Genomic DNA, 26426 nt, shown 5'->3' with positions numbered 1-26426 from the left:
AAAAAAATCAGACGAACAGAAGAAATATAGCCAAAATTGAATTAATCCCACAGAACAGATAAAAAGAGAAACATCGGGTATTTCGGAAATCAAACGTACCATAATAAAATGGAAACCCTACTGTGAATTTTCAGATGGAATTAAAGAAAAAATTTAGGGTTTAAGGGTGCTACAGTCAACGGGTGAAACTACGAACATGATCTAATCCACAATCATCCCTTTTCATCTTCATGAAAACAACAGAGAAAGAAAGTTAATTAGATCATGCTGGCAGCTTCATCAGATGCCTGTGCGCCATACACTTCACCGTATCAGATCTAGAAAAGAGAGAGAACTTAAGGAAAAAAGGAATCAATTTTCTGTAGCTAGGGTTTTCTCGTGTACTCAGTTTCATCAATGAAGTGGAGACGGTCTTTAATATAGAAGAGATAGAGGAGATCGTGAAGGAGGGTTGGGGGTAGATAAGAGATAGAATATGTTTAAGAGAGGTCATTTTTACAATTAAACCAAAGTATGTGGGTCGAAAGTGAAAACGAGTAAGGGAAAAAAAAAATAACGAATGACAAACAAAAGGCGTTAAAGAAATGTGGTCCAAAGTGGAACGGTGAATAAAATTGAATAATATCACGCCGATTCTCCAAGCCTCATACACTCTTCTCACTTACAGAGACAGATTAGGTTTGTATGTTGTGTTTGCTTGCTTCTGTAACTCTGTTAATTACCTCTTCATTTTGATGGGGACCCTTCTTTTCCTTTTTCTTTCTTTTCTATTGTAAAAGTTAATAATAACACTAATTCCATTGAGTAATAGTAGTACCCAAATTATATTTCTATTACTTAATGAGATTAAGTGTACTCGAAGAAGATATTTGTTAATTAACTGGATGTTCCTTGAAACTTCTACCACTTTTGACTTACTAATCAGGGTTTTAATTTTTCTGTTTTTATAGTTTATAACAAATTAGTGTATTATGGATATGATATCTAGTTATCAAATGTTTTTAGAACCTTTTTAATAAGACATTTGCCCGTTTAATCAGCCAGGCAGTTATAATTTTACACTTGTGTAAGTGTGAGAAGACTGAATGTCTATTCATCGATCCGTTCTTAATTCTTAGTTAATTTAGATTGAAGAATACATATGTGTGTTCGAAATGTGTTACTTTATTAGGCATATAATATATTCAGAACTACGGCTATATTTGCAATGGAGAAAAAACAGTTTTCTTCTTGGCATATTCGATCGATTAAAGACTTTAAATTTGATTCATCATGATAGTTTTATATAGTTTTCAATATATTCTAACGCGTAGGACATACATCTTTAAAAGTTAATCTGCACTATAATTAGGAAATAGTGGCTTTAGTTAAGACCTAGCTAAGTCATGAAAAAGTGAAGTTACACATGCATAAAGTATAACCTACTGGAACTCTTAGACTATATAATTTATGTGAAGCATTACATTTCCTGGCTTCTATAAGCTTATCGTGCATGATTGCTACTTTATATCTCTCTCACATACAAATAAATAATTTAATATCTTTCAATGTACTTTGTTCCACCTAATTTCATTGCATACTTAACTTGCAAATATCTTACTAATAAAAGTTCACAATTGTTTTCTAATTTTGAGAAAATCATAAAATCACTTCTGATGTAAATAACTTAATTAGCGTGGATACTGTATGTACATTTTATATAATTTACATTGTAATGCTCTTTTTAAAAATTATAAACATGTTTTTATGATAAGCTAAGAAAGTTATAAGCTATAGTATTTCTGTAGAGAAAAGGCTTAAACCCTGGTATTTGAATGTAATTATCACCAATACATGTGAGACCTAATTGAGCTCATATGGAATATTCCAATGATCTATTTTAATTGATTTATAAATTACCATCTATATTTATTTACTCAAGTGCTAGTCTTTGTAAAAAAATATACTAGCTTCTGAAAAGTAAATTATGTACGATGTACATGCTAAGTTTCCTACTGCACATCTGTTACAACAATTTGTTCTTGTAGTCTACCACTATGCAGATACCCTGGTATAGAAAGTAATATAGATGTTACACCAACTGGTTTTTTATATTATACAAAACATTCAATAAAAAATGTGAAAACGATGTTGTTTAATAATATATTGCTTCATATGTATAGAAAGTGAAGTGAATAATAAAACAACTTTCCTAAAAAAGATTCCTTATCACTAACAATGGGATGATACCATTTCTATGCAAAACTTACCCTAAATTCGATAAGTTCTGGGCAAGCTGATGGGTCTGTGACAGCTACGCGATATTGCAACCTATTGAAAATTATTGATATGGACAATGTTGGATAACGACGTGCTGTATTTGGTAGAGAAATACCAAGTAAAACTTCTGATTGATTTAGAAGTTGTATTTCCCATTTTTTTATAATATGGTTTTAGTTTGGTACCATAAATTTACTCACACCAACGAAGCTGCTGCTGAAGTAAAGTTTCCAGTTTTATGTGTCATGGCCTGCCTGAAAAAAAATCCTTTTAATTTGTATAAATACTGTGAATATCAATGTATTAACTAAAAATATATGATTATTGAGACCAAAACTCTCTCAAATACTACCAGGCTAATATATCGATCTTCCGGTTAAACAGAAAGTACTTAAATAAAAATCATCAAGCTAATAAAACGATTCTACAGTTGGAAATTTCTATAAATTTTGTATGGAGAGAATATTAAACAATTTCTTTTTCTTTTAAGGATTGCCAACTTTGTGAGTTTGTATTGATCGCAAATAATACAAAACTTTCCCATGTGGAACTAATAACAGATAGAACTTTGGTGTCCTATTTAGTAGCTAATTCTCATAAATAATATATGATACTCTTATATTACAATGAAATGATTGTAGTTTTTCGTCGGTGCGTATGTATATATGTAACAAAAAAAATGTTTGCAAAATGAGAATTTTGATAAATCTCTGTAATATATTATATATGTGTGGAGAGAGAGAGAGAGAGAGAGAGAGAGAGAGAGAGAGAGAGAGAGAGAGAGAGAGAGAGAGAGAGAGAGAGAGAGAGAGAGAGTGTGTGTACATGGGAAGAGTTAAAAAGGAAGCATGCTTGAACAAACAGAGAGAAGATCCTTTTTTTTTTTTTTGAGCAAAGAACTACTTCACAGAGAGAAGATCCAAATGTTGCTTTCCAGCCTTTAACAAACGTATCACCCACATTACTGCCACTGCTACATAAATTGGAGGAGGGATAGCGAAAGATCTTATGATGATCATCATCATGATATATCGATATCGATGATAAATTGATGATGCTGGCTCCGGTGTGTGTATATACATGTATTTGTAACTTGTACGTACGTAGATCATGGAGTTTACTAAACCGGCGACGTTTGGTGGGTCGAAGTGGGGTTGGTGCATCTGCAAGTGGGGCTGAGTCTATGTGTAATAGGATATGCAGCATTTAAATGGTCCCCTTCTGTTCTTCTTGTAAAAAGAAATTAGTGTTTACTGATAAGGAAAAATCCCATTTATAGATTCACACGCATAAAATGCATACTTTGAAATTGTGAAATGTACATATGTAGATTGTGTGCTTCGAACACCTATGAAATATAAATCTATACAATAGACACAATTAAACCCTAATTTATCATGATTTGATTACTCCTAGAGGTTTATTATAGTACATATGAATCTTTCATGTATATAACCAAAATTATATTCTTTGGTTCATACGATGGATAGTTCATTAAATTTTTCTCAAAAAACAGCAAAGGCGATGATGGTATATAATACAAGTGCATGTAATATGCTAAGTGAGAGGAGAATAAAATGTATACAATATATCATATATAAAGTTTGTAAATATCAAAAGAAAGTATATAAAATGGTTCTTTTGTAATCCACGTCTTTTGATAGACGAGAGATGCGTTGGTACCCATGTGCTCTTTTAATCGATCCACTTCTGTCTATATCTAGCCAACCATGCACATTCCAGATATACCTTTCCAATAGAGAGCTTCTATAATTCCTTTTAAATCGGTGTGATATAATTAAGTTTATATGCACAATAAAGTGAGATAGAGGAAGATATACATATGACCACAACAATATTTTCGACTAAAAAAAAAAATTCGACTAAATGTTAAATTATTCAAGTAATAACGTTTGTACAATGTTTGTAGTCTTGTTGCTTAAACCAGATAATATAATCTAAAATTTACAAGAAGCTCATGGATTATCTTGAAGCAAATTATGCATTCATTGCTCCATCATATGAATGCGCACCCCCCCCCCGGTGCGAACTGATGAAATTTGATTGTGGGGCCTATTATACACTGCTTATAGTAGTCTTTGCCGGTTGAAGAGGTAATTCGCCATGCCTTTTTCATTGCGCTCTCACAAAATAGAGTGCAATGTTGTCTGAAAATGTATTCAGAAGAAATAGATGAATCAAGCCATGTGTTTTATCGGTTAGAAGTCGAAGTATTCCATTACAATGGTTTGTATATGTGAAGGGAGCAAATGTAGAGTACGACTCTTCCACGCTTTCTCCTAGCATTGACACTAAAATTATAGGTCTATTGTGAAGGAGCATTGCATAGGATGCATGAGCTTGCCACTTGAGAGTTCTAGTGCAGGGTTATGTCATGTTGAAAGCGATCGTGTGTTGCAAGCCAAACATAAAAGAATATTTTCAGAGTGTTGAAAGAGAACCAAACTCCTTAACACCACTGCATTGTTGCCTGCGCCACATATAATCATGGTAATTTGCATATTTACATTGCTGGATCGATATTTGTTTTCCAAGCTATAAAATATAGAATCCTGAATATTTGCAGTTTCACTTTAGTTTTGGAATATATGAATCAAGTTCCGGAAAAAAAAGAGTTCAAAAAAAAAAAAAATCATCAAGTTTGTCAAAATTAGCTAAAATTGGGTCAGCAATGCCACGACTTGGAAGCTATAGATCTTAAGGCCCAAACTAAGAATTGAATCGGGCCTTAGAATGGATTCGTATAAAAGATGTGAAAGCGCATATAGGTGGTAGATATTTTCAAGTGGTAGGGAAGATATTTTTCAACAAGCTGTAATCTGACCGTCGATAAAAGTTGTTTGTTACTCCTACGTGGCATGATCTGAACAGTCCAAGTCAATAAAACAGTGCCCGTTAATCAGAATGCGGATTTCAAATAATTTTCAAAACTAAACGTCGTTCATAGAGGCGATTCAGTTCCGACTCCCGCCATATAAAACCCTAAGCAAATCCACCCATAGTCTCAAATCCCACTCTCTCACACCCTCGTTTCAAGCTTCAGATCTCCACAGCGAAAAATGCTTTCAGCTCTCAAGTAAGCGATCAATCCTTCTTCCTTCTTCCTCCTTTCTTCGTTTCGATTTCGCTTTTTCTCTCTAGTTTCCGTCTATAAACTCTGAATCTCCTCTCGTTTTCTCCCGATGAATCGCAGATCCGAAGAAACGAGCCAGATGCAGATCGTCGAGCGAGAAGAGATCGACGACGATGACGATCTGTTCGAAGCGATCGACAAACGTAAGATTTCCTAATCGATTCTCGCTTCTGGTTGTTTTACTGTTTCTAGGATCCTCGATTTCTGTTCGTTATCTCCTCTTGTGGTCTTACGAACCAGATCTAGAATCGTTCCTCTAGTTTGCTACAGATTCTCGAATCTCTGCTTGATTTCGATTCTCGTAATGAATCTAGGATACTTATCGACTTCTCCTGAGCATAGATTGTTACTTGATTGCGAATCTAAACCGATCTCATATACTATTTGGTACCGATCGAGTTTTATTTCCTTGTCACAGTGATCGCTCAAGGTATAAACGCTGGAGATGTTAAGAAACTGCAAGATGCTGGGATCCATACCTGTAATGGTCTGATGATGCATACCAAGAAGGTATATATATATATATATATATAGAAACACACACCTGATATTACCTTTTTATCGTCGCTATTTGGGTTTACACTGTCTAGATTTTGGTTTGAGACGCGGAGCCAAAGGTTTTGTGTAGCGTTCTTTCTTTGGATTTTTGACTATCTAGATTTTGATTGGATGGATGTGTTGTTATAATTGACGCAGAACCTCACTGGAATCAAAGGTTTATCAGAGGCCAAAGTTGACAAAATCTGTGAAGCTGCTGAGAAGATAGTGGTTAGCTTATAAATATTCTAAACTTGTTGCTATGATCAACGTGTCATCTTAAAGCTTTCATGGATTTGCGTCTATTTTAATTGTTGACAACATTTTTTCTTCAGAACTTTGGATATATGACTGGAAGCGATGCTCTTCTCAAGGTTAGTTCATTGAATTATTCTAAGGTTTAGATGTCTGCCTTGCAAGTAATTTCCTGATGCTGAAACGTTGTTTTTGTTTACAGAGAAAATCAGTTGTTCATATCACTACAGGTTGCCAAGCTCTTGATGATCTCTTAGGAGGTATACTAAGTGTTGCTTTTACGGTTTATCAATCTTATCACACTACTTGAAAGTTCTGGTTTGATTTCTCAACAATGCTTGGTAGGTGGAATTGAGACCTCAGCTATCACAGAGGCTTTTGGAGAATTCAGGTGAGAAGCAGAGCCCAGCTCTTTAGGTTTCCTGTCAATAGCTTGTATTCTAATGGAGGTTTGATTTTCACTTCAGGTCTGGAAAAACTCAGTTAGCGCATACCCTTTGTGTCACTACGCAGGTTGGTTTATTTTCTGAAGTCGCAATATGATATGGTGTTTTAGTTTAACTGTCAAAGGCATGATTTGAGTTTTTTATGTTCTTTCAACATATATAACCATTGAGGTCTCTGTCTCTCACTGCTACTAGTACTCATTTATGGGTTGATGTTATGTAGCTGCCCACAAACATGAAAGGAGGGAATGGAAAAGTTGCTTACATTGACACTGAAGGAACCTTGTATCCTTAACATCTTATTAGAGAAATTCTTCTTGTCCGTTCTTTATAGCTAGCTTTATTAGGTTGTTTGTATTTCATGTTTTTTTTCCCTTAACCCTGAAATTTGTAGCCGCCCTGACCGGATCGTCCCAATTGCTGAAAGATTTGGAATGGACCCAGGAGCTGTGCTTGACAATGTAAGCATCATTTTTAAGTTCACATGTTAACACTCAGGACTACAAACGACGTTCACCGTATTTTCATCGGGATGTTAACAGATCATTTATGCTCGTGCTTACACCTATGAGCATCAATTCAACTTGCTTCTTGGCCTTGCTGCAAAAATGTCTGAGGAACCATTTAAGATTCTGGTAAACAAAAAACACATGTCTGCTTATTGTTTGTTTCCAATCAATATAACTCAACACGAATATGAGCTGATTTAAGCTGAACTTACCATTGTTTTCCAGATTATCGACTCGATCATAGCTTTGTTCCGAGTTGATTTCACTGGAAGAGGGGAACTAGCTGACCGCCAGGTTTACCTTTTTGCCTTCCATACGTTACTAGCATAAATAAGATATGTCTTTGCTAAAAGGACTAGCTTCTGTGTTGCAGCAAAAACTAGCACAGATGCTCTCCAGGATAATCAAAATCGCAGAGGAGTTCAATGTTGCCGTCTACATGACCAACCAAGGTTTGTTTTACACTAGAAAGAAACTAGTGACATGAGAAAATCGATATATTTTTGAGTTTTTCTTGGTTGCTCTTTTAACTTTTCATTTGGTAATTGCAGTCATATCCGATCCAGGCGGTGGAATGTTCGTATCAGATCCAAAGAAGCCAGCAGGTGGGCATGTTCTTGCTCATGCGGTAACCATCAGGCTCAGTTTCAGGAAAGGCAAAGGAGAGCAACGTGTATGCAAAGTCTTTGACGCACCAAATCTGCCTGAAGCCGAAGCTATATCCTTTTTTTTTTGTTAACAAATCTATCACAACTTGCTATTCATCCGTAATGCATAACTTTGTTTTCCTTAACAAAAGAACTCACGTCTTCCAGATTACTGCAGGAGGCGTTACAGATGCCAAAGACTAGAGCCAGCCTCGAGGAGCTCTTTATGTCTTGTTACTTTTTATGCCTGCTTTCTTTCTATTGTGAGTAGCCTTATTTTACCCACAGGATTTTACTTGGGAAGTTATTTTCTTACCACGACTGATATTACATCATATGCATTCGCACTGAAGCATACGTTTATGAGTATTTTTATTATTATTATTAGCTTCTTATTACCAAATACAAGCTGCAAAAGCACTGAATCAGAAGTTTGTCCTTTATTCGTAGCTTCATGAGCATTAATAGATCCAGAGAAACCTTAGAATGACCAGTGTGAGAAAATCAAGAGAAAGATTGAAACACAGGCAGAGTTCAGCAAAGTGAAAAGAAAAAAGAAAAGCTCAGCTAAAATCACATTTTAGCCTTTCAGATTTGTTGAGACCAATTCTGAACACTGCCGACTCGAGGCATTGCGCTTTCTTTCTTGGCCTCGGAATCCACTTTGAAAGTCGCACCGCACACCTGACCCGAACTGTCCACCCTTGGTACAGGCTTTAGCTCGTTCAGTGGAAACTCAAAGCTTCTCAACCCTCCAGACGAGGTAAAGAAGCACCCTGCGCATATAACCATATCTGCACTTAGATCCAAGAACAGTGAGGAATGTGTATATATGTCTTCGACAAAACGCCTACCTTTAGGGAATGGCGCAAAGGATTTACCACAACCTTTCTTCACGGTTTCAACATCCTCAGAGATAACGAGATGACCTTCACCATCAGTTCCCCAGAAGAGAGGAACGCTACCATCTGCGTCCTGCAAAACATCCACAATACCTCAGTACTACAATATGTCAGAAGGAAAAGAAAAAAAAATCAAACTAACCGCAGCAAGGAAGACATTCTTGGTGGTGCAGTCAAAGAGCATAAACGCAAATCTCCCTTGAAAGTCTCTAACAACTTGGTCGGCAGGGTATGGACCACGGTCTCTGAGGGCTCTGTAGGCTTCGATCACAACGGTGACCTCGGTTGCTGTTTTTGTCAGTCCATATTGCTGTTTAAGGAACGGAATGTTCTCTATATGTCCTTGGAAGATGCAGAACATATCATCATTCACAGCAAACAATCTACCACAAAAAGGGCATTTTGAAAATCAGCAATAAAAACTCCAATAAGAACACAGGATGAAACAATAGATTTATGACTCGGATCTCTCAGTGAACCAAATAAGAAGTACAACAAAAATCCTATATATTTTTCTTGCAGGCAAACACATGTTTAGACATAAATATATATAACTAAAATATCAAATCCATCAATGCAAGAACCTGGGAAGAAGAGGGTTCTGCTTGTCGAGAGTGCAAGCGATGAGACCAGAAGATCCGAGATTGGTGGTGACGGCACCAGGGTGGATGGAAGCGAAGTGGTTTGGTAAGAAGCCATCTTTAAGAGCACAAACAGATCCACCTTCCTGACTCTTTAGAGCCTCGGGGGCTTTCGCCACGTTCTTGTCGAATATCGCTAACATTTTCTTTCCACACAGTGAAACAGAGGGAGAGATCAAAAGTAGAGAGAAAGTGACTTTAGGATCGTTGAATGGGCATTTTCTTATAGGGGGCTATCGTTTCTTGAAATGGAATATAGAAATATTCGGTCCTTCTCCTCCACGTTTCAAGAATTTATTGTTTCATTTAACACGTTTTATTTTTGGCTCAGTGATTATCTACTATTACGTTAGCGCTAGTTCCTTCCTCTTCAAGATAATGAAACCCAAAAACAGAGTAGCCTTGTTTTGATTATCAGCATCTTCTCTCAAAACAAGAGATTGATTTGCTGTAGGACACTCTTTATCTTCGCTTGTTTTGTTTGTTTAGTAAAACGGGTAACATGTGAATGATGATCATAACATAATCCGAGAGGAGATAAGACTGATGAATAAGAATATAAGCTTTTATCAAGTTCTTAATGTTAAAACTTAAGTATAACTGAACGCCAATGAAAGATTGTATAAAAGGGAGTCTTTAGCTATTAAATCTCTTAATTAACTACCACACTTGTGTTCATCAGTTCTAACATAACAACCTTGATGGAGGGGTTTTGGTTATGGTTCAAACCCTGTTGTATGCAACAGACTTGCTGAAGAGCTTGCGGATGTATAGAACCTGAAGACCACTAGCTGCTGCTAGGAATATGTACTCTCCTACTGTGTAGAATATCACCCGCTTTCTCGTGCTCTCATTAGCTGCACCAAAAAATTCCAAACACACACACACAAAGGAAGGTTAATATCGTAATAAAGGTTGTATCTTTCAGGGTCAAACCTAGGCTCTAAAGTCTGTATCTTGGGAAAAGTTCTTCATATCACGGGAATGAGTCGAAAAAATAACTAAAGTGTAAAAGGATGAAAGGAGAATAAAACTCACTATGACGGTGACGGGTATCACGTGCTTTCAAATACTTTTGCTCAGCAACAACAGACTCCAAAGCTTCTCTCAGCTCAGCTATCTTAACATTCACCGGGTCCAAATGTTCTATAAGGAAAAGCATCAATGAATAAGAGCTAAACACAAAACTGGTAGCAAAGAAGCAAACGCTTTATAAATAATAAAGGATGAATAGGAAACAAACCATCTTTGGCTAAGTCATGCTCGTTGGGGATATGACCAACGTGAATGTAGAAGGAGACGGTTTCAGGAGTAGAGTAAGGATTATGGAAACAGAACTTGTACATTCCACTTCTCGGTGCCTTAAACTCAAACTTATCTCCAGATGTCCCCTTCAACGTCTGTACAATGTTCCCAGCAGGAGACGTCACCTACACCAACAACAAAGGTTACAAAAAAAAGTCTAAAACTTTCGATTCAGATCAGGACAGCGACATAAACCAAAGTCTGTCGGAAAATTCGTAACGACCAAACAGTTGAAACATTTGAGATGATTTAATCGAAAGATCTATTTTTTTACCGTGAAATCCAAACCGGGATGGTCTGATCCCCAGAAGATTTCATGGTCGACGACGACGAAGTTACCGGAGACGGTGTCTCCTTCGTAAAGGACATACTCTTGGACGCATTCTTCGTCGCTGACCGTCACAGAGAGCGAGGAGATTCGCTCGATCGAACTCAGTAGTATCAAGGTAAGCAATAAGAAGACATGGACCGAGTTCTTGCTCGATTGTCTGCGCTCCATCTTCCTTTCCTTAGATCTTAACTCTCTTCGATCAAATTTTCCGTTTGTTTCTCCAAATCGTAGAAGAAGAAGAAGAGAGGATTTAATTGCGATTTAGCTTGAGTAAACCGGAAACTAAAACCGGTTTGTTACGATGCGGTGAGATTTTGGAGCTCGTCAACGGGTTTGCTTCTGGTCTTAATTAATTATTAGAGATTTTGTGATAATTTATATGTTTTTTTTTTCTGGTCAAAAGATAATTACAATGTTTTTAAGGAACAAAATCTGATGGCAAAAAAAAGGCACAAAATCTAGAGTCTGACTGGAAACATCAAAGAAAAAAAAATTTAACTGAGAGGAAGAACTTTTTGACCGTTTTCATCTTGACTGATATGTTCAAGTGGTTAAGAGTACAGAAAATCACTCCAATTTATGTTACTCTGTCAATAAATCCAATTCATATTCCTAAATTTTCACATTTCCTTTTATTGATTATAGCAAGTTCGACACTGAAAATGGGAACTGTATGCTTGCACACCTACACTTTTGTTTTGACTAATTTTATACACTCTCCATTTGAGGAGATTATGGACCAATTTTTGGTTATTATAAGGAGATAATTGATCAAGATAAATTAGAACGGTCTTATATAAAATAATTTGTCAGTATGCTCACGGATCAATAAAACACACAAAATACAGATTTTTTTAACTGTGAAAATTCAACGATCGAATTTAACCGATTAATCCCATAAAATCTACAATAACCACATATTTTTCATTAAAAATAGTTTGGATAGCCAGCGGGATCGAACTAGAGTTTCACCACTACAGATTTTATTTCCCTTAAATTTCCTTCTAAGTGTTTCGATTTGCATTAGTGTTTAGTTTTATATCAAATAGCAATGTGTTTTTGCTTTAATCCGAAGACTATTGTATGGAAACCTGAAATTGTTTTATTTTAATACAAATACACATTTTAATATGCAAACCCAAACACTAGTACATATCTTTTGTTGGGTCAAACACTAGTGCATATCTTAGGTTTGAAATAGTAAACACTTTTGTCACCGAAACCATATTTTACAAGTTTTTCTAAAAAGAATCATGCGTGTAGTCAAGTAATAAGGGAACTCGTAATAAGGCATATGGGCCATGATATCAAAGAATCGGGCCAGTAGGTTCCATTGGAGAGCCCTTATTTTATAGAACCACTTAGAAAAACGTGTAGTCAAGTAATAAGGGAACTCGTAATAAGGCACATGGGCCATGATATCAAAGAATCGGGCCAGTAGGTTCCATTTGAGAGCCCTTACTTTATAGAACCACTTAAAAAAACAGCCAGCTTTGACTGTACGCAAAGAAGTAAGGATTTAGTTATGGATTGCCCTCTTTTTTGTATAACAATAATTTATAAGAATCACGTGAGATGAATAAAGAGTTTTGATATGATCAGTAGAATTTAAGTAATATAAAAGAAGTGTGTGAATCTGTATGGGCAAAATCAAATAAAAAACATCTAAAATGTTATATATCTTAGTTTTGGAGCTATGGACCGAGAGATGGAGAAAAATGAATCATGACCTAACAGCAGAGCACGTCCATCCGCAATCTTAATTTCAACATACAAGAATGGAACAGATTTTACGTGACTCCCACTTACCATTGTCGTTTGCTTTTCCTTTTTTTTTCTTTTGTCAATTCCTTAATTAATAGGGAGAATTGGTAAAATGAGATTCTCTCAACTTTTATTTGTCCCACTAAAATTTTTGATAGGTTTAGGTCAATTTCGGATATGTTTTATCTTTTTGTGGTGAAAAAACGTATTTTCTATTTGGGGAAGATATTCAGACAATCATTATTGTGAGTCTGTGACAGGACTAAAAGCCAGTGGATAGCTTGCCCTTTGCGCAACACGAGAAATAGAAAATAATTACTTACCAAAAGGATATGGAGCAGTCGAAGATAGAGAAGCCTAGAAGGTCCTCTGTGACTGTGAGATACCAATAATGTGAAAAATGAAAAGTAAAGCCATGAAAAGAATTAAAGATTTAATTTTTTAAAAGGAATGTGACTTTTACATGAAATAATAATAGAAAGGGTTCAAAATATTTTATATGAATATACTTTTGGTTTATAAAATTTTATTAAAACTTTTATTTATAATACATATAAGAAAAAATATTTATAAAAGAAATAAGTCAATATTAGTTTTAAGAGTCTAATTTTTTCCCTAGGACCCATTAAATTATTGACTCGGTCCTAAAGAAATCATGATTCATAAACTTAATTTAACTTCAAACTAGAATTTGATAAAAAGGAATCAGATTAGAAAAAGCCAAGTCCAAAACATATATAGTTTACCCTTTTCGTCAAAGTAAATATGTAGTTCACATAGAAAAATCGACTTATATATCTAGTTTCTAGCATACTGTTCATCAAAAATGATTCACCATGTAGTTTCTACTTTCTAGCATAGTGACTAATCAGAGAGATATACCAAGAACATCTTCAATATATTATTATTTAAAAAACTAGAATAGTTCTAAGATGGTATTGACTTTCATTCTGACTATACTTTATTTTAGACTAAAAATAGAATAATAAACAAAAAGTAAAAAGATTATCTCATTTTTGGATATTTTTTATTTTTATTTAATAATAAAGTGAAAAAGATTAGATAAGAATTTATTCTACTCTATTTTAAATTAATAGAGTAGACTTGAAGACATTCTAAGAAAACAACATTAATCTAGACTAAGACAAGTGAAAAAAACAACCAATTTAAGAATCTTATATGTGATATATATGACATATTTTGAATAAATCTCAGCTTGAAGAATCATACAACTGTAAAAAATTAATAAATTTTGTTATGAAAAATGTATGTTTAAAAACTTTTAAAGATTATGTGCATGGCGCAAAACTAGTTATAACAAGAAACATTTTTTAACAAGAAACAATTTTATTGCAAAAAGCATCAAAAGAAACAAAACGTGATTTAAACTCAAGTTCAATGCGAGTTTACTCACCTAACTGAATAAAGATATTCAATAGGAAAAACAAGTTGATTCAAATGCTTAAGTACTCTTTTCAGATTCTTCTCAGTTAGTGTGAACCAGAACCCAAATAACCAAGTTGCTCAATGAGCACATCAACATTTTCCCCATCTCGTTCAAAATCAATATCTTGATCTTCTTTAAACAAATCTTCCAAAAAATCTTCACCGTAACTCTCATTGTTCTCCTTTTGGAACCCTTCCTGTTCTCTTTCTTTCTCTCTTTTATCCACATCCAGGACTTCTTCCCCAGTGAACTGATCTCCAAGTCCTTCAATGTGCATATCAAGTCTGTCGAACTCCAACATATCAAATTCAGTCATGTCTCCATATATTTCTTGTTTCACGTCAACAAACCTCGAGGAGGATCCAACATCGTTTCTATATTTTCCATAACCACCTCCACCACCGACATTAACATTACAATATTCTACATTAACAACATCACTTGTCCCTTGATCGATCGTTCTTTGTCTCTTCTTTCTGAATGCTTCTTCCATATCCTTACTCTTCTCTTTCTGCTCCATGAGTTGCTGAAGGAAATCAGGATTCTGCATTGCGCGAGCAAGGAATCTCATCATTTGATGTTGTTTTAATTCAGTCTTCTTGAGCTTCTCTTCAGTCGATGTGAGATAACTTTTGGTGCTTTGTTGTTCCTTTCTAAGTTTCACTAGCTCCATCATCAGCACTTGTTTGTCTCGCCTTAGGCTGTCCATCTCTCCATCTAGACCATACCTACCAACTTCTATGCAACAATTTTCAAGTGATTGTTGTTGAGAGGATGATTCAGGTGGTGGCATTTGATTATTGTTATTTGTCTTTCTTCTACTTATTGTCTTGAGGAGATGCTTTTGTCCTCTAAGAAACCCTTTATTTGCAAACTCCCATCGATCAGGATTCACCTTTCTGAAACCCTATTATATAATTTTATGGTTAGATTCAACTCCAAATGCTAGTAATTAACTTCATATAATATTCTATCTTGTGTATTTTATGCAACTAGGTATGAGAGAGTTTCATATAGTTTCATTTCTGTATATATATTATAGGGAGAGTGAGAAAAAAGGGAAAATGCTACATATCATATTAATCATTGTTGTAGAGAATTCTCCTTGGAGATTTCTAACAATCAACTGTTGAACATTTGAAATGATCTCCGTTTCAAGAGATCTCTAGAGACAAAAAAGAACACAAAATACACAAGTGGGATGTAAAATATTATGAGGCGAGACTTTTCGAAGAACTAAGATTCCCAATTGCATTTATGTATATAATAAATCCCTAACGAATCCGTCAAGCAATTATATAATAACTAATAACACTAGTTAACTACTCCGATGGTATAAAAGAAAAAGAAAAAACAACAACAATCAAAAGCCAAGTCTCAAGAGTCGATTCAAAGCTTGACTGCACCACAGGGGAAAAATTACAAGAACAAAGGTTTTGACCCAATAGTTACTGTCACCATTTGATTGTGAGTTGTTATAGATCTCTTTAGATTCGTGCCATACATGGAATCACAGAAACAAACACACGTATACAAGTGTATATGTATAGAGAGGTTTAGAACTTACATATGTGTTGAGCTGTCGAACAAAGCTAGAGAAGTTATTGTGCTTGAAGAATCTGGGGAGGAGAGTCATGGAAAAAGCTTGTGGATCCCAGACAATGAAGCTGTTTTTGTCTTCGCTCCAAGACACAACATCATTGGTTCTTGAATCTTCCACCATATCATATGTCTTTGTCAGAAATGGAGGTGGGCCTGATTCGTGGAGACCTTCTATTGGTTGCGGAGAGCTTAATTTTGTTGGATCATTTGGGGCCATGGAGGTTGAATGAAGGTAAGAGGAAGTTGAAGAAGATGGTGGTTATGGAGAATCATTGATACCAGTAGGAAACTCCTCTTTTATGAATGTATATGAAGGATCCATATGGTTACAGTTTAAAGAAAGTTTAAATGTTTTGATTTGGGTTGAATTTTACTAAACTTGAATTTGCAACAGAGGAAAATGTGAATTTATTTTAGAGATATTTAAAATTGGAAGGTTGAAACTTTGTAAATTTTTGCGGAGAGATTGTGTATGTAGGTGTGGAGTTCTCGGGGTGTGAAGATGAAGTATATATGGAGAAGATAGGAGAGATGGAAGAAGGCAAAATGGTTTTACTAAAGCCTCTCCAATTGCAAACTATTTTTTCCTCTATAATTTATATAAAAAAAGTAAATCTATTATAGAGTAATTTTTGTTCCAAAAATATAGAGTAATGTTACTTTTTAATTGTAATTTGGAGTGGAAAATTGACATTACTCTATATTTTACTCTATAATAAAGTAATTCTATTATATTTTTTTGTGAATTATAAAAAAGAATAGTTTGTCACTAGAAATGCTCTTATACTGCAACTTGAACTTTTGATGATGGATTCCTTCCTCTTTTGGATAATTTATTTTTAGTAGTTGTATTATTTATTTATTTTTAATTTTTAATAGTTGATAGTTTGACATGCTGGAGCTAAAGCAAATCCAGCGAGTCACTCGTTTCATTTTTCTAAGCAAATATGCAAGACTTCGATTAATACCCTCTACTAAATACTGTATGTATTTGTGGGTCCTGGTGATTGGTTGAAAAAAAGTATTTAGTGCATCCGTCATGATCCTTCTTACTTTACGAAAGTGTATCCTTTTCACGAAAATATTGAAAAGCGACGTCTTATATTCAACTAGATGTGTCTGTATATATAAATACTATAACCTTAATCATTTCTTATAATGACCCGATGAAATCTACTCGATGTATTGTTTTGGTAACTCAATGTATTTTCTTTTTGATAAATTTTTTGTTTCTCTTCTTTTCGTTATTTGAGATCATCTCTTGACAAAAAAAAATTGAGATCATCTTAAGCTGAAACCTAAACTAATCCTCAAATTTTATAGAATATTTATTGCTACTTAATACATTTATGGATGATCAAGCATACGTGACTTTAGTATTTTTATCAATAGAAACCTTCTTTTTTTATTAACCACCAAGTTATAATATTTCTAGTAAACTTTTAGTAGTGTAGTAACGATTTTATATATAAATTTGAATTGTATTTTTATTACTCACAAGTTTTTCTGATTGTGCCGTGCCACCGTGTCCTATTATCGGGATTCAGGCCGACACCTTAAATAACTCCAAGCTGGAAAACCATAGATCATCTTCACTTTTACCTTTCTATTATTATAATCAACTTTTATTCTATTAGTAACTTAACATTTGCACCCAAAAACTCAGAACGTTAATGTTTATTACGCATCCAAATGTTACACGTATATGACACTGCCATATACTCCCTCCGTTTCAAATTATATGTCGTTGTAGAGAAATTTTTTTATTTCAAAATAAGTGTCGTTTTCGGTTTTCAATGCAAAATTTATTGACAATATTTTATTTTCTATTTTTCTATTGGTTGATACATGGTTAGGTGTATTGGTAATAATGTTTTTATTTTGGAAATATGTAAAATTAAATGTTTTCTTAATCTGTGTACATAATGTTAAAACGATATATAATGAAACGGAGGGAGTATACAAAGTTTGACCGGCAACTACTAGAGTAATTAAGAGTAACAAAAGTAGAGTAACTTTTTTTTGGTCAAACACAAAAGTAGAGTAACTAGAAGCAAAAGTTTTAGAATAAATGATATATTCAAAAGAAAATAAAAATAAAATTAGGGCAATTAATTTTCTTCTCAAAAGCTATGAAGAATCTTCCAAGCTAGATTATAAAATTTAGTAAATAGTAGAGACTTTGATTAATAAAAGTGATAAAGTGGATACGTATAAAACAGTGGGTCCAAATGTGAAACCAAAGACGTGGCAACGGCTTAATTCATAAACGAGAACTATTTTTAATTAGGGAACAAGATTATACGCCATTATTATTATGGCTTTTGAGGACTTTCAAATCTCTGGGAAACAAGACACGACGCTTGTGAGTGTGTGTGTGTCCAGAGAGCATCCAAAATCCGCAAATTAAACTACGTGTTTGTTTTTCATTAGGCAACATGTTCTAAATCAGATATTTGATATTGTGTTAAAGTGAACCCAAATCCCATGATATGAGTTCCGGACATGCATCTATCTGGTTTGACTATTATGTTTCTGAACTTAGCATTTATCAAAGCCCCTTTTCATACACTACTAGAATGTGATATTACATTACCTGCCCAACCAGAAGTATCTTACAAGAAGTCAAAAACATGTTGCTTTATGTTATGAAACAGGTTATAGGCTTGAAATCATTACAAAACTTACGAATAGTTGATTTTCTTGTTTCACTGATTTAGGTTAAGAGAAGGAAAAGCTGGAATAACCAACCTTTGGAAAAACAAACGAAATGTGCTATCACTAAACTACTAGAAACGTTATGCTGTTGCTGTGTAAGTTTAAACTACCAACTAGATGTTGACATCAGAAACAGTTTCAAAGAATATTTTTAACGGTGTGGAGTGAGAGAAGGAAAAGTTGGAATTGACAGTAACAGTTTCCTCTCACCATTTCTTCTCCTTGGAGTCATCTGTGATGCATCAAGATGAGGCAGAGAAACCCTTTTGCTATTGGGAGATACAGCATTGATGTTAGTTATTGGAGACAGGATTACATTCTCAATATCCTCTGCGATAGTCTCAATCCTTGAATGAGAGAACAAACTCATGCCTTGTTTTCTGAAAGATTGCCCCTCGTATAAGGAAGATCCAGAAGCTCCATGAAGTTGCTGAGACTGTTGAGGAAGCAGCATGTTGTTGAATGAGATGGGAAGTTGAGCCAATGGTTGCCTAAATAAAAAAGCAAAGGTTAATAATATACCAAAATCAGGAGCCGTTTAAATGACCACACATTGATTGTTTTTGAGATTGTTTCTTACCTTAATGACAGTGGTGTTGAAGTTGGAAGTGGAACAGAACTAAACAGCTCTGCCCTGTGTTGTGTTTTCGCTGTTTCGCTTACATCATCTTGTTTGATATCCAAGCCAACAAATGAAGAGGCTGCAGAGATTATAAAATTTGTAACCATGTAAAAAATAAAAAGACCAAGAAGCTTAAGATTATATAAATTGAAACAAAGAGACTAACCAGCTTTCCTGCCAAATGCATTCTTGCATCCTTCACATCTACAGTTTATGGAACAACCAACTCCGCTCTATATGATCATCAGAATGAACCCAAGCAAGTAAGAATCATACAAAGAAATGTCATTGGAGTTTAATGATGATACCTGATAGCATTCACAGTATTTCTTCAGACAGTTTGATTTCCTGCAGTTGCAGCCTCTTTTGTGTCGCGCTGAAGCTGGAGTGTTGCTTGCATCATCACCAACTTCCATGATGGAAGAATCAGCATTTCCAATGACTTTAGGGGCAAACGCTAGTGGATTCCGGGATTCAATCTGTTTTCGAGTGGCTAAGACAGTCTCTTCATGGATTGGTTTGTTGAAGCAATCTAGACATGTACATGGCTCTATGCAATAAACTCCAGCAGCAAAGCATTCACAGTAACTGCAGCAGATATACATTCAAAAGAGACTCAACAACAAGACTAAAGCTACTTCAAGCAAGCCAAAAAAAAAAAAGAATAAAGAGGATTTGGGATAATATATTCAGCTTACAGTTTCAGACATTTGGATTTTTTGCAGTGGCACCGTTTACATGATGAGTCTCCTTCTCCTCCTTGTTCAGACTTAAGTCTAAATATATGGTTGTGCAAAAAAAGATTGTTAAGAATAAGATGCCAAAAAAAGATTGTTAAGATTCTTACTATAAATATATGGTTGTGCAAGTCTTATCATGTAAGACTTACCTTTTCTTCTTTGGACTGCTTTGATTCATTACCACTAAATCTAAAGAAGACTTTGGAACCTCTTCTACTACACTTTGTCCTGCAGCTTCACCGGCTTTAATGTTTCCGGATAATGAGTACTCATTCCCAACATCGCTGTCCTTAGACGTTTGCTTAATGTTAGGCATCTCAAAGTCTAGAAGGCGTCTTCTCACTCCACGGTGAAGACCCTGTCACACACACACAAGGAAAGGGAATAAGTTCAGAGAAAATGATCATCAATCAAGAACCAAACGGGGCTCAACTTTGACTCACATCTGCGGACGACTCTTTGCTGTTTGAAACGGGCTTTTTACCACCACACGAACGTCTTTTGGAGTCTGATGATACCGGTAAGAAGCATCTATCTACCTCCGAATCGTTCAGTGTATCATTAATCAAGAGTTCAGGAGTATCCGGAAACAGAGTTTCCCAATCTGGAGTATCACTTTTACGCTTAACATTGCCGTCACACATTCTCTGCAGATCCGTCAGACCATCGTTGATAGCTCTAGGAGGAGTAGGAGTAGGAGTAGAGAAGCAGTCATTCTTGAGAATTTGTACGGTTTCAAGTAAAGTTTCTTCTACAAGTACTACTTCTTTGGAAGGATCAGAGGAGTAAATATGACTGCAAAACGAAAACATATTCCAAATAAGAAAGAGAGGAGGAGGAGGGTAACTTTGAGTTGAGTAGTGACCTTTTGGAACGAGATCCATTGTGAGGGGGAGTGAAGAGAGAAGGACTGAGAGAGCCAAAGGTTTGAGCAATAATTGGGATTGATTTGATTGGAGACAGATTGTTTATGTAGTTAAACACTGGAGAGTTCTGCATTTCCTCACAATAAACACATACAAAAAAAAAAGAAACTTTTCAAACTCAATTGTCACAGTGGTTAGAAGTAACATCAGATCCATCGAACACTTCAAACTTCCTAAAGAAAAGTGTTAAGAGACTTCAAACTTCCTAAAGAAAACTTCCAAAATGACACAACAAAAACGAGAATGTTAAGAGACTTTTTTTTTTCCATCGAGTTGGAATCGAAACTAAAGTGAATCTGAATCTTTGACCATAATTTAACTAACTCAAAGATGAGTATTACACATATTCCATTAAAGCACTTTCCCAAACAAAAAAAAAAAAGCTTCATAGAAACAGAGTAAAAACCAGAGTGCCGATGTGGTTTTCAGTTTTTTGGGGCGTATCCATTTTGCTAAAACAATAAGAAATTCTCGTATGGGGTTGTTGCACTTTATATCTCCGTTTCCGTTGAAGGAGAAGAAGAGAGTCGAGAATATGATTATCTCGCGTCTAAACCAAATCCAACAGAGGCCAACACAACACAACACAACAACGAAGTGACCCCAACACTTCTCTCTTTCTTCTCGTTCTATTATGTTTTGTGTATATATATACTAATCTCATTCCCTCTCCTTACTTTTGTTTGTTAAAAACCCGAAGTTAAATATCGTAATTATCTTTGCTTTTTATAAAAAGTAACGGATGTCACCTTGATCTTTGCTTGATTTTTATTATTTTCTTCCTTTGTTTTTGAGGATAAATTAAGATACCTAATTGAATTTGGTTTATCACATCATTTGACTTTGTAATTTATTTTTATGTTCCAAAGAATCAGATACTGATATCAACATTATCAGTTATGAATAGCAGCGCATTAAATAATAAGGTGATTACATAAATATGTTATCAATTAAAAATTAGAAGAAAAAAAATCCAATCTAAGTTTTTTTTCTTATATAAATAGAATAAGATCTTTTAAGCATAAGGTGACGGGCCTAACGGGCGAAGTTAGGTTATAATATATTAACCAGGAAGCTTTCGTTCAAATCGACTTTGTAACTTAAAGTGATTTCCTGTTAACGGGTTGAATAAAATTAATCTAGGTTTTAAAAACTAATAATTAATCATGTGTTTATTTAAAAAATAAAAACTAAAACTGAACTAAAACCAATCAAACTGAACCAAACTAAAACCAAACTAATTTAAGTTGTCTTTGGTTAAAATTTTCTTAAACCCAAATAAACCAAAGTAAATCGAACCCAAACCAAACCCGTTACTAACCGAAATATCCACCCCTATATATATAAAAAAGCAATCTTTAAGTTTTGTTTTGTTCCTAAGGATGAAAATGATCAAAAATATATTTCAATTAAAAGATTAAAAATTCCTATATTCTAAATATATAAATACAAATAAAAATAAAATAAAATAAAAACAAATAATTTTTATAGTTTCAAATTATATATTTTCAAATTCAAACTTTAAAAAAACATATTTTCCAAATTTTGTTTTTCAAGTTTGCTTTTTGAAATTAAAAAAAAATACTTTTTAAAACTATTTTTAAAATTTTTATTTTAAAATATTAAATATTTTTTATCTTTTTAAAACTACATTCCCAAGTCCTATCTCTTATCTGTAAACCATAAGTCATTAATAATCCAAAAAGTTTAAATGTATATTTATTTTTAACGAGTCAGTCGTCCCTACACTCGGAGATAGAGGCTCTTATTTGGTCAATGGAATGTATGCAGAATTTAAGACAGTACAATGTTACTTTTGCAACGGATTGCTCGCAATTAGTGAAGATGGTTTCGGAACCAGAAGAGTAGCCAGTATTTGCTAATTACTTAGAAGACATACGAAATCCGAGGAGTAGTTTCACTACTTCAGAGGTGATCCATGTACCTAGAACGAATAATAAAAAGGCGGACAGTCTAGCACGCAGTGCAAGGAAGCAATCGTCTTATGTCGTTTATATGGATGCTGATCCTCCAGTTTGGTTTACAGAGTCTAAATGAGTCTGTAATATTGCTGACAAAAAAAAACGAAATATTTTAATCATTTTAGTATTAAGAGACTATTTGTGACAAAAAAACTAGGGTCAGAAATAAGAGACTATATTTGTGATAAAAAAAATTAGGGATAGAAATAGGATATTTCTCTATGTTATAAGAGCATCCCCATTGGAGGATGTAATACAAGGTTCACACCCATCCCAAGAAAAAAAAACAATAAATTAACATTATTTTTTTGAACCTGTCTCGCGAAAGTTCACGGGAGTGAACCTGGCTCTTAGTTTTTCTGCGGCCCCACGACACGTGGCGGCCCCGCGATTGGTTTGATTATTATTATTTTTTTTTTTTTTTTGAAAAAAAGTCAAAAAGTAAAAGAAAAAAAAAAAAATTTGTGAACCTCTCCATGAGGTTCACCAATGGAGATGCTCTAAGAACATGTACACTGGTTGATGGTAAAAAAGATTAAAACCCTAATTTCATACTTCGAAGTTCGAAAGTCTGAGTAGTTCCCCTTTGTCCTTGCGAAATCACAAGAGAAACGATGATGATGTCCGATATGCCACAGGATCTCTTAGAAGAAATACTTTCTAGGGTTCCAGCCGTATCTTTGAAACGACTACGATCAACTTGCAAACGATGGAACGATTTGCTCAAAGATGAAAGATTCACGGAGAAGCACTTTCTTAAAGCTCCAAAGCAGTCTCGGATTCTCATGTCGGACGACTATAGGATTTGTTCATTGGACGTCGATCTCAACGTTGCTCCTCCGGCTATAGAGTTTAAGGGCCCACTCGGCCTAAGGGATATGCGACAATTCGATACAGATGAGATTTTTCATTGTGATGGTTTGTTGTTATGCAGCAGTAAGTACGAAAATAGACTCATGATTTGGAACCCGTGTTTGGGGGAAACTAGGTGGATCGAAACCACAACTACTGATAGCGAGGACCTTTTATCTTATTGCAGCTTTGCACTAGGATACCAAAACAACAAATCTTTCCGTAGTTTCAAAATCTTGAAGTGTTGGAATCGTGTCTTCCATATTGAGGGGTTTGAAATCTATGATCTGAGCTCTGATTCATGGAGGGTTTTGGATGACTTGGCTCTCAACTGCTGGATACTAGATAGTGGTGTGTCTTTGAAGGGAAATGCTTATTGGCTTGCTTTGGGAGAAACAGGTTTCTTTTTGCTTGGTTTTGATTTTACTAGAGATATATTCGTACGTTTTTGCCTCCCGCAACTTGAGGATCGTTCGACTATAAATCTATCAGTTGTTAGAGATGAAAAACTCTCATTGTTACACTGTCCCCGTTATGCCTCGCATGTGGAGGTGTGGGTGACCCATGAAATTGATACTCAAGCTGCCTTGTGGAGCAAATCATTTATAGTGAAATTACACAGTCTTCCCTATCATTATTTAATTTCTCTGAGGATCGAGAGTTTCTTAATCGACGAGGAGAATAAAGTGGCCTTGTGTTCTTATCCAGGTTCTGGGGACAGCAAGAAACTGTTCATCTGTGGAGAGGACAATGAATATTACAGACAAATCCCTTGTGCAGGAACTACAAATCCAGTTATTTTCAGTTATGTTCCAAGTTTGTTTCGAGTTCAGCAAAGTGGGAGCAAATGAAAATAATGAAGACTAAAGGAAGTGATTTTTTTTTGCAGCTCTTAGTTTTTTTTCTTTTTCGTTTTTCTATGTAATGTCGTTTGAAACAATATTCAATTAACTAATCCCCTCCCCCCCCCCCCCTTGTTTTTTTTTGCCTTGCCTCTGAAGTAACTGACTTTTATTTTCTTGGTATGTGTTCGGACAACACCAAAATACAATCCGAGTCATTTCTAAAGTTCTCTGCGGCGTTGAGTCGTAATAAAGGAAAGAAAGAAGAGACCCATTAATCACATTACCTTCATCTTCAAACGACTCTGTGAGATCTGTTTAGCGGAGTAAAGCCGTCGCTGAGCTTCTACGTCGGAATAATTGGAATCATCTTGATGCTCGTGGGGTCATCGTCACTTCGCTTTGCATGTCTCAGTCTCCCCACACGAGCAGTTAGATTCTCTGGCTGCAGATTCAGAATGCACGAAGGCCCGCCACAGAGCTCAGTTAAAATGTAACATCCCGAGGGGATATATGAAAAACTTAATTGATTTGACTAACTATGTCATTTTATCTGTTGTACATCAGTTTAGAATTTCAAAGTTAAGTGTGTTTGAACAAGTAATGTAAGTATGATTAATTTATCGGAAAGTGATTCGTGATAACCTATTATGAAACCTATTAACCGTGGGTCTATCTGTTTAAAACAATGATTTTACGAACTGTTAGATGAGATGGAGCACTCGAACACAGAGAGTGGAGGGCCCATTAACTATGGGCTCACTTATCAGCTGTGAGGTAACTAAAATAGTTGAAACCGTGTTTCTTGCATGCGTGTCCATATATAAAACCAAACTGGTTCATGGTTAAAAAAAATTAAAGCCCTAAATTCTACTTGGAAAGTCTTAAGTCTTTTTTCCTTTGACCTTTGCGTAATCACAAAGAGAAACCAACGATGATGATGTCCGATATGCCACAGGATCTGATAGAGGAAATACTCTCTAGGGTTCCAGCCGCATCTTTGAAACGACTACGATCAACTTGCAAACGATGGAACAAATTTGTTAAAAAGATCAAAAATTCACAGAGAAGCACTTTCTTAAAAGCTCCAAAGCAGTCTCGGATCCTCATGTCAGACGACTATAGGATTTGTGCAGTGAACGTCGATCTCAACGTTTCTCCTCCACCCATAGAATTTAAGGATTTTCATTCTTGTTCCCAACAAGTCGATGTAGTATTCGTCGAGGTTTATCACTGCGATGGTTTTGTTGTTAATGCAACACTCACAAAGACAGCAACTACAGACTCATGGTTTGGAATCCGTGTTTAGGAGAAACTAGGTGGATCAAAACCACAACCTGTTTTAGGTGTAGAGTTGCCTTTAGGATACCAAAACAACAAATCCTTCCGTAGCTACAAAATCTTGAACTGTTGGTCGACTGGTTGCACCCTTGACCAAGGAGTTGCTGGGTTTTGAAAGTTTTATGAGCTCAGCTCTGATTCTTGGAGGAGGGTTTGGTTGACTTCCCCTTCAACTGCTGTTGTACACTACGAGATTGTGGGTGTGTCTTTCAAAGGAAATGCTTATTGGCTTGTCGTGGAAAAAACATATTACGTTTTGTTTGGTTTGATTTTACGAGCGACTGTTTTAGACTTTTTTTGTCTTCCGCCAGTTCCGGATCCTTCGAATATGGTTCTATCAGTTGTTAGAGAAGAAAAACTCTCAATGTTAAAATTGTCCCCTCTTACATCACACATGGAGGTGTGGATGACCCCAAGAAATTGATACTCAAGCTGCTTCGGGGGAGCAAATCATTTACAGTGAAAAAAATCCCAATATTATTTTTATCCGTACGTTAAGAGCTTCTTAGTTGACGAGGAGAAGAAAGTGGTCTTGGCTTGTAATTCGGATTCGGAGGAGAATAGCAAGAAACTCTACACTATGGAGAGGACAGTGAATATTTCA

At 35.2% G+C, this 26426-nt stretch overlaps 6 protein-coding genes and 1 pseudogene across 8 annotated transcripts; 3 read left to right on the top strand and 4 right to left on the bottom strand.

Moving 5' to 3' along the window:
* The first annotated feature begins 5199 nt into the window (after positions 1-5199).
* On the top strand, positions 5200-8191 carry LOC108862622 (meiotic recombination protein DMC1 homolog). Its single transcript, XM_018636811.2, has 15 exons — positions 5200-5356; positions 5474-5556; positions 5832-5923; positions 6110-6181; positions 6286-6324; positions 6408-6465; positions 6551-6596; positions 6673-6718; positions 6875-6936; positions 7046-7112; positions 7194-7286; positions 7386-7454; positions 7534-7612; positions 7712-7878; positions 7967-8191. The coding sequence occupies exons 1-15, from the start codon at positions 5340-5342 to the stop codon at positions 8009-8011; spliced, it is 1035 nt and encodes a 344-aa protein (XP_018492313.1). The 5' UTR covers positions 5200-5339; the 3' UTR covers positions 8012-8191.
* Positions 8192-8228: 37 nt separating this feature from the next.
* Positions 8229-9612, bottom strand: LOC108862624 (stem-specific protein TSJT1). The gene is made up of 4 exons (XM_018636814.1): positions 9294-9612; positions 8852-9092; positions 8662-8782; positions 8229-8583 (listed from the first exon to the last, which is right to left on the bottom strand). The coding sequence occupies exons 1-4, from the start codon at positions 9491-9493 to the stop codon at positions 8396-8398; spliced, it is 750 nt and encodes a 249-aa protein (XP_018492316.1). The 5' UTR covers positions 9494-9612; the 3' UTR covers positions 8229-8395.
* Positions 9613-9899: 287 nt separating this feature from the next.
* Positions 9900-11286, bottom strand: LOC108862626 (transmembrane emp24 domain-containing protein p24beta3). Its single transcript, XM_018636816.2, has 4 exons — positions 10930-11286; positions 10594-10780; positions 10389-10496; positions 9900-10207 (listed from the first exon to the last, which is right to left on the bottom strand). The coding sequence occupies exons 1-4, from the start codon at positions 11152-11154 to the stop codon at positions 10074-10076; spliced, it is 654 nt and encodes a 217-aa protein (XP_018492318.1). The 5' UTR covers positions 11155-11286; the 3' UTR covers positions 9900-10073.
* A 2776-nt stretch (positions 11287-14062) lies between these two features.
* LOC108859146 (heat stress transcription factor A-6b-like) lies at positions 14063-16347 on the bottom strand. The gene is made up of 2 exons (XM_018633003.2): positions 15765-16347; positions 14063-15104 (listed from the first exon to the last, which is right to left on the bottom strand). Exons 1-2 carry the CDS (start codon positions 16014-16016, stop codon positions 14241-14243), a joined length of 1116 nt encoding a protein of 371 aa, XP_018488505.1. The 5' UTR covers positions 16017-16347; the 3' UTR covers positions 14063-14240.
* Positions 16348-18454: 2107 nt separating this feature from the next.
* On the bottom strand, positions 18455-21467 carry LOC108860217 (protein tesmin/TSO1-like CXC 3). 2 transcript variants are annotated; one of them, XM_057010250.1, is made up of 9 exons: positions 21212-21467; positions 20745-20881; positions 20323-20674; positions 20029-20237; positions 19838-19915; positions 19448-19727; positions 19306-19372; positions 19098-19218; positions 18455-19008 (listed from the first exon to the last, which is right to left on the bottom strand). In XM_057010250.1, exons 1-9 carry the CDS (start codon positions 21251-21253, stop codon positions 18669-18671), a joined length of 1626 nt encoding a protein of 541 aa, XP_056866230.1. In that variant the 5' UTR covers positions 21254-21467; the 3' UTR covers positions 18455-18668. The 2 variants fall into 2 exon arrangements, with proteins under 2 accessions (XP_056866230.1, XP_018489622.1); XM_018634120.2 differs by having other exon boundaries at positions 18456-19008; positions 20745-20872; positions 21212-21466.
* A 1741-nt stretch (positions 21468-23208) lies between these two features.
* LOC130512669 (putative F-box only protein 9) lies at positions 23209-24523 on the top strand. Of its 2 annotated transcripts, none has more exons than XM_057010879.1 (2): positions 23209-24038; positions 24348-24523. In XM_057010879.1, exons 1-2 carry the CDS (start codon positions 23402-23404, stop codon positions 24488-24490), a joined length of 780 nt encoding a protein of 259 aa, XP_056866859.1. In that variant the 5' UTR covers positions 23209-23401; the 3' UTR covers positions 24491-24523. The 2 variants fall into 2 exon arrangements, with proteins under 2 accessions (XP_056866859.1, XP_056866860.1); XM_057010880.1 differs by having other exon boundaries at positions 23584-23723; positions 23827-24523.
* Positions 24524-25354: 831 nt separating this feature from the next.
* Positions 25355-26426, top strand: part of LOC130494984 (putative F-box/kelch-repeat protein At3g22730) — a 1585-nt pseudogene continuing 513 nt past the window's right edge.

The sequence above is a fragment of the Raphanus sativus genome, chromosome 5, assembly GCF_000801105.2.
Source record: "Raphanus sativus cultivar WK10039 chromosome 5, ASM80110v3, whole genome shotgun sequence".
Taxonomy (NCBI): Eukaryota; Viridiplantae; Streptophyta; class Magnoliopsida; order Brassicales; family Brassicaceae; genus Raphanus; species Raphanus sativus.
This window is presented reverse-complemented; position numbering and strand designations above follow the sequence as displayed.

Bases quoted from the DNA above. Each gene is read 5' to 3' on its own strand.
- LOC108862622 (XM_018636811.2), top strand. The intron at 5,557-5,831 runs GTAAGATTTCCT...TCCTTGTCACAG, and splicing joins GTTCGAAGCGATCGACAAAC to TGATCGCTCAAGGTATAAAC. The intron at 7,879-7,966 runs ATATCCTTTTTT...AAAAGAACTCAC, and splicing joins ATCTGCCTGAAGCCGAAGCT to GTCTTCCAGATTACTGCAGG.
- LOC108862626 (XM_018636816.2), bottom strand. From the start codon at position 11,154: ATGGAGCGCAGACAATCGAGCAAGAACTCGGTCCATGTCTTCTTATTG. The intron at 10,781-10,929 runs GTAAAAAAATAG...TTGTTGGTGTAG, and splicing joins ATCCCGGTTTGGATTTCACG to GTGACGTCTCCTGCTGGGAA. The intron at 10,208-10,388 runs GTGAGTTTTATT...TTTTTGGTGCAG, and splicing joins TGATACCCGTCACCGTCATA to CTAATGAGAGCACGAGAAAG.
- LOC130512669 (XM_057010879.1), top strand. From the start codon at position 23,402: ATGATGATGTCCGATATGCCACAGGATCTCTTAGAAGAAATACTTTCT. The intron at 24,039-24,347 runs GTTTCTTTTTGC...GTTCTTATCCAG, and splicing joins GCTTGCTTTGGGAGAAACAG to GTTCTGGGGACAGCAAGAAA.
- LOC108860217 (XM_057010250.1), bottom strand. From the start codon at position 21,253: ATGGATACGCCCCAAAAAACTGAAAACCACATCGGCACTCTG. The intron at 19,728-19,837 runs GTAAGCTGAATA...TATCTGCTGCAG, and splicing joins AAATCCAAATGTCTGAAACT to TTACTGTGAATGCTTTGCTG. The intron at 19,009-19,097 runs GTAAGAAACAAT...TTTTTTATTTAG, and splicing joins TCAACACCACTGTCATTAAG to GCAACCATTGGCTCAACTTC.
- LOC108862624 (XM_018636814.1), bottom strand. From the start codon at position 9,493: ATGTTAGCGATATTCGACAAGAACGTGGCGAAAGCCCCCGAGGCTCTA. The intron at 9,093-9,293 runs GTTCTTGCATTG...TTTTTGTGGTAG, and splicing joins CAGAACCCTCTTCTTCCCAG to ATTGTTTGCTGTGAATGATG. The intron at 8,584-8,661 runs GTAGGCGTTTTG...TTATATGCGCAG, and splicing joins CTTTGCGCCATTCCCTAAAG to GGTGCTTCTTTACCTCGTCT.
- LOC108859146 (XM_018633003.2), bottom strand. From the start codon at position 16,016: ATGGCCCCAAATGATCCAACAAAATTAAGCTCTCCGCAACCAATAGAA. The intron at 15,105-15,764 runs GTAAGTTCTAAA...ATTATATAATAG, and splicing joins TTCGACAGCTCAACACATAT to GGTTTCAGAAAGGTGAATCC.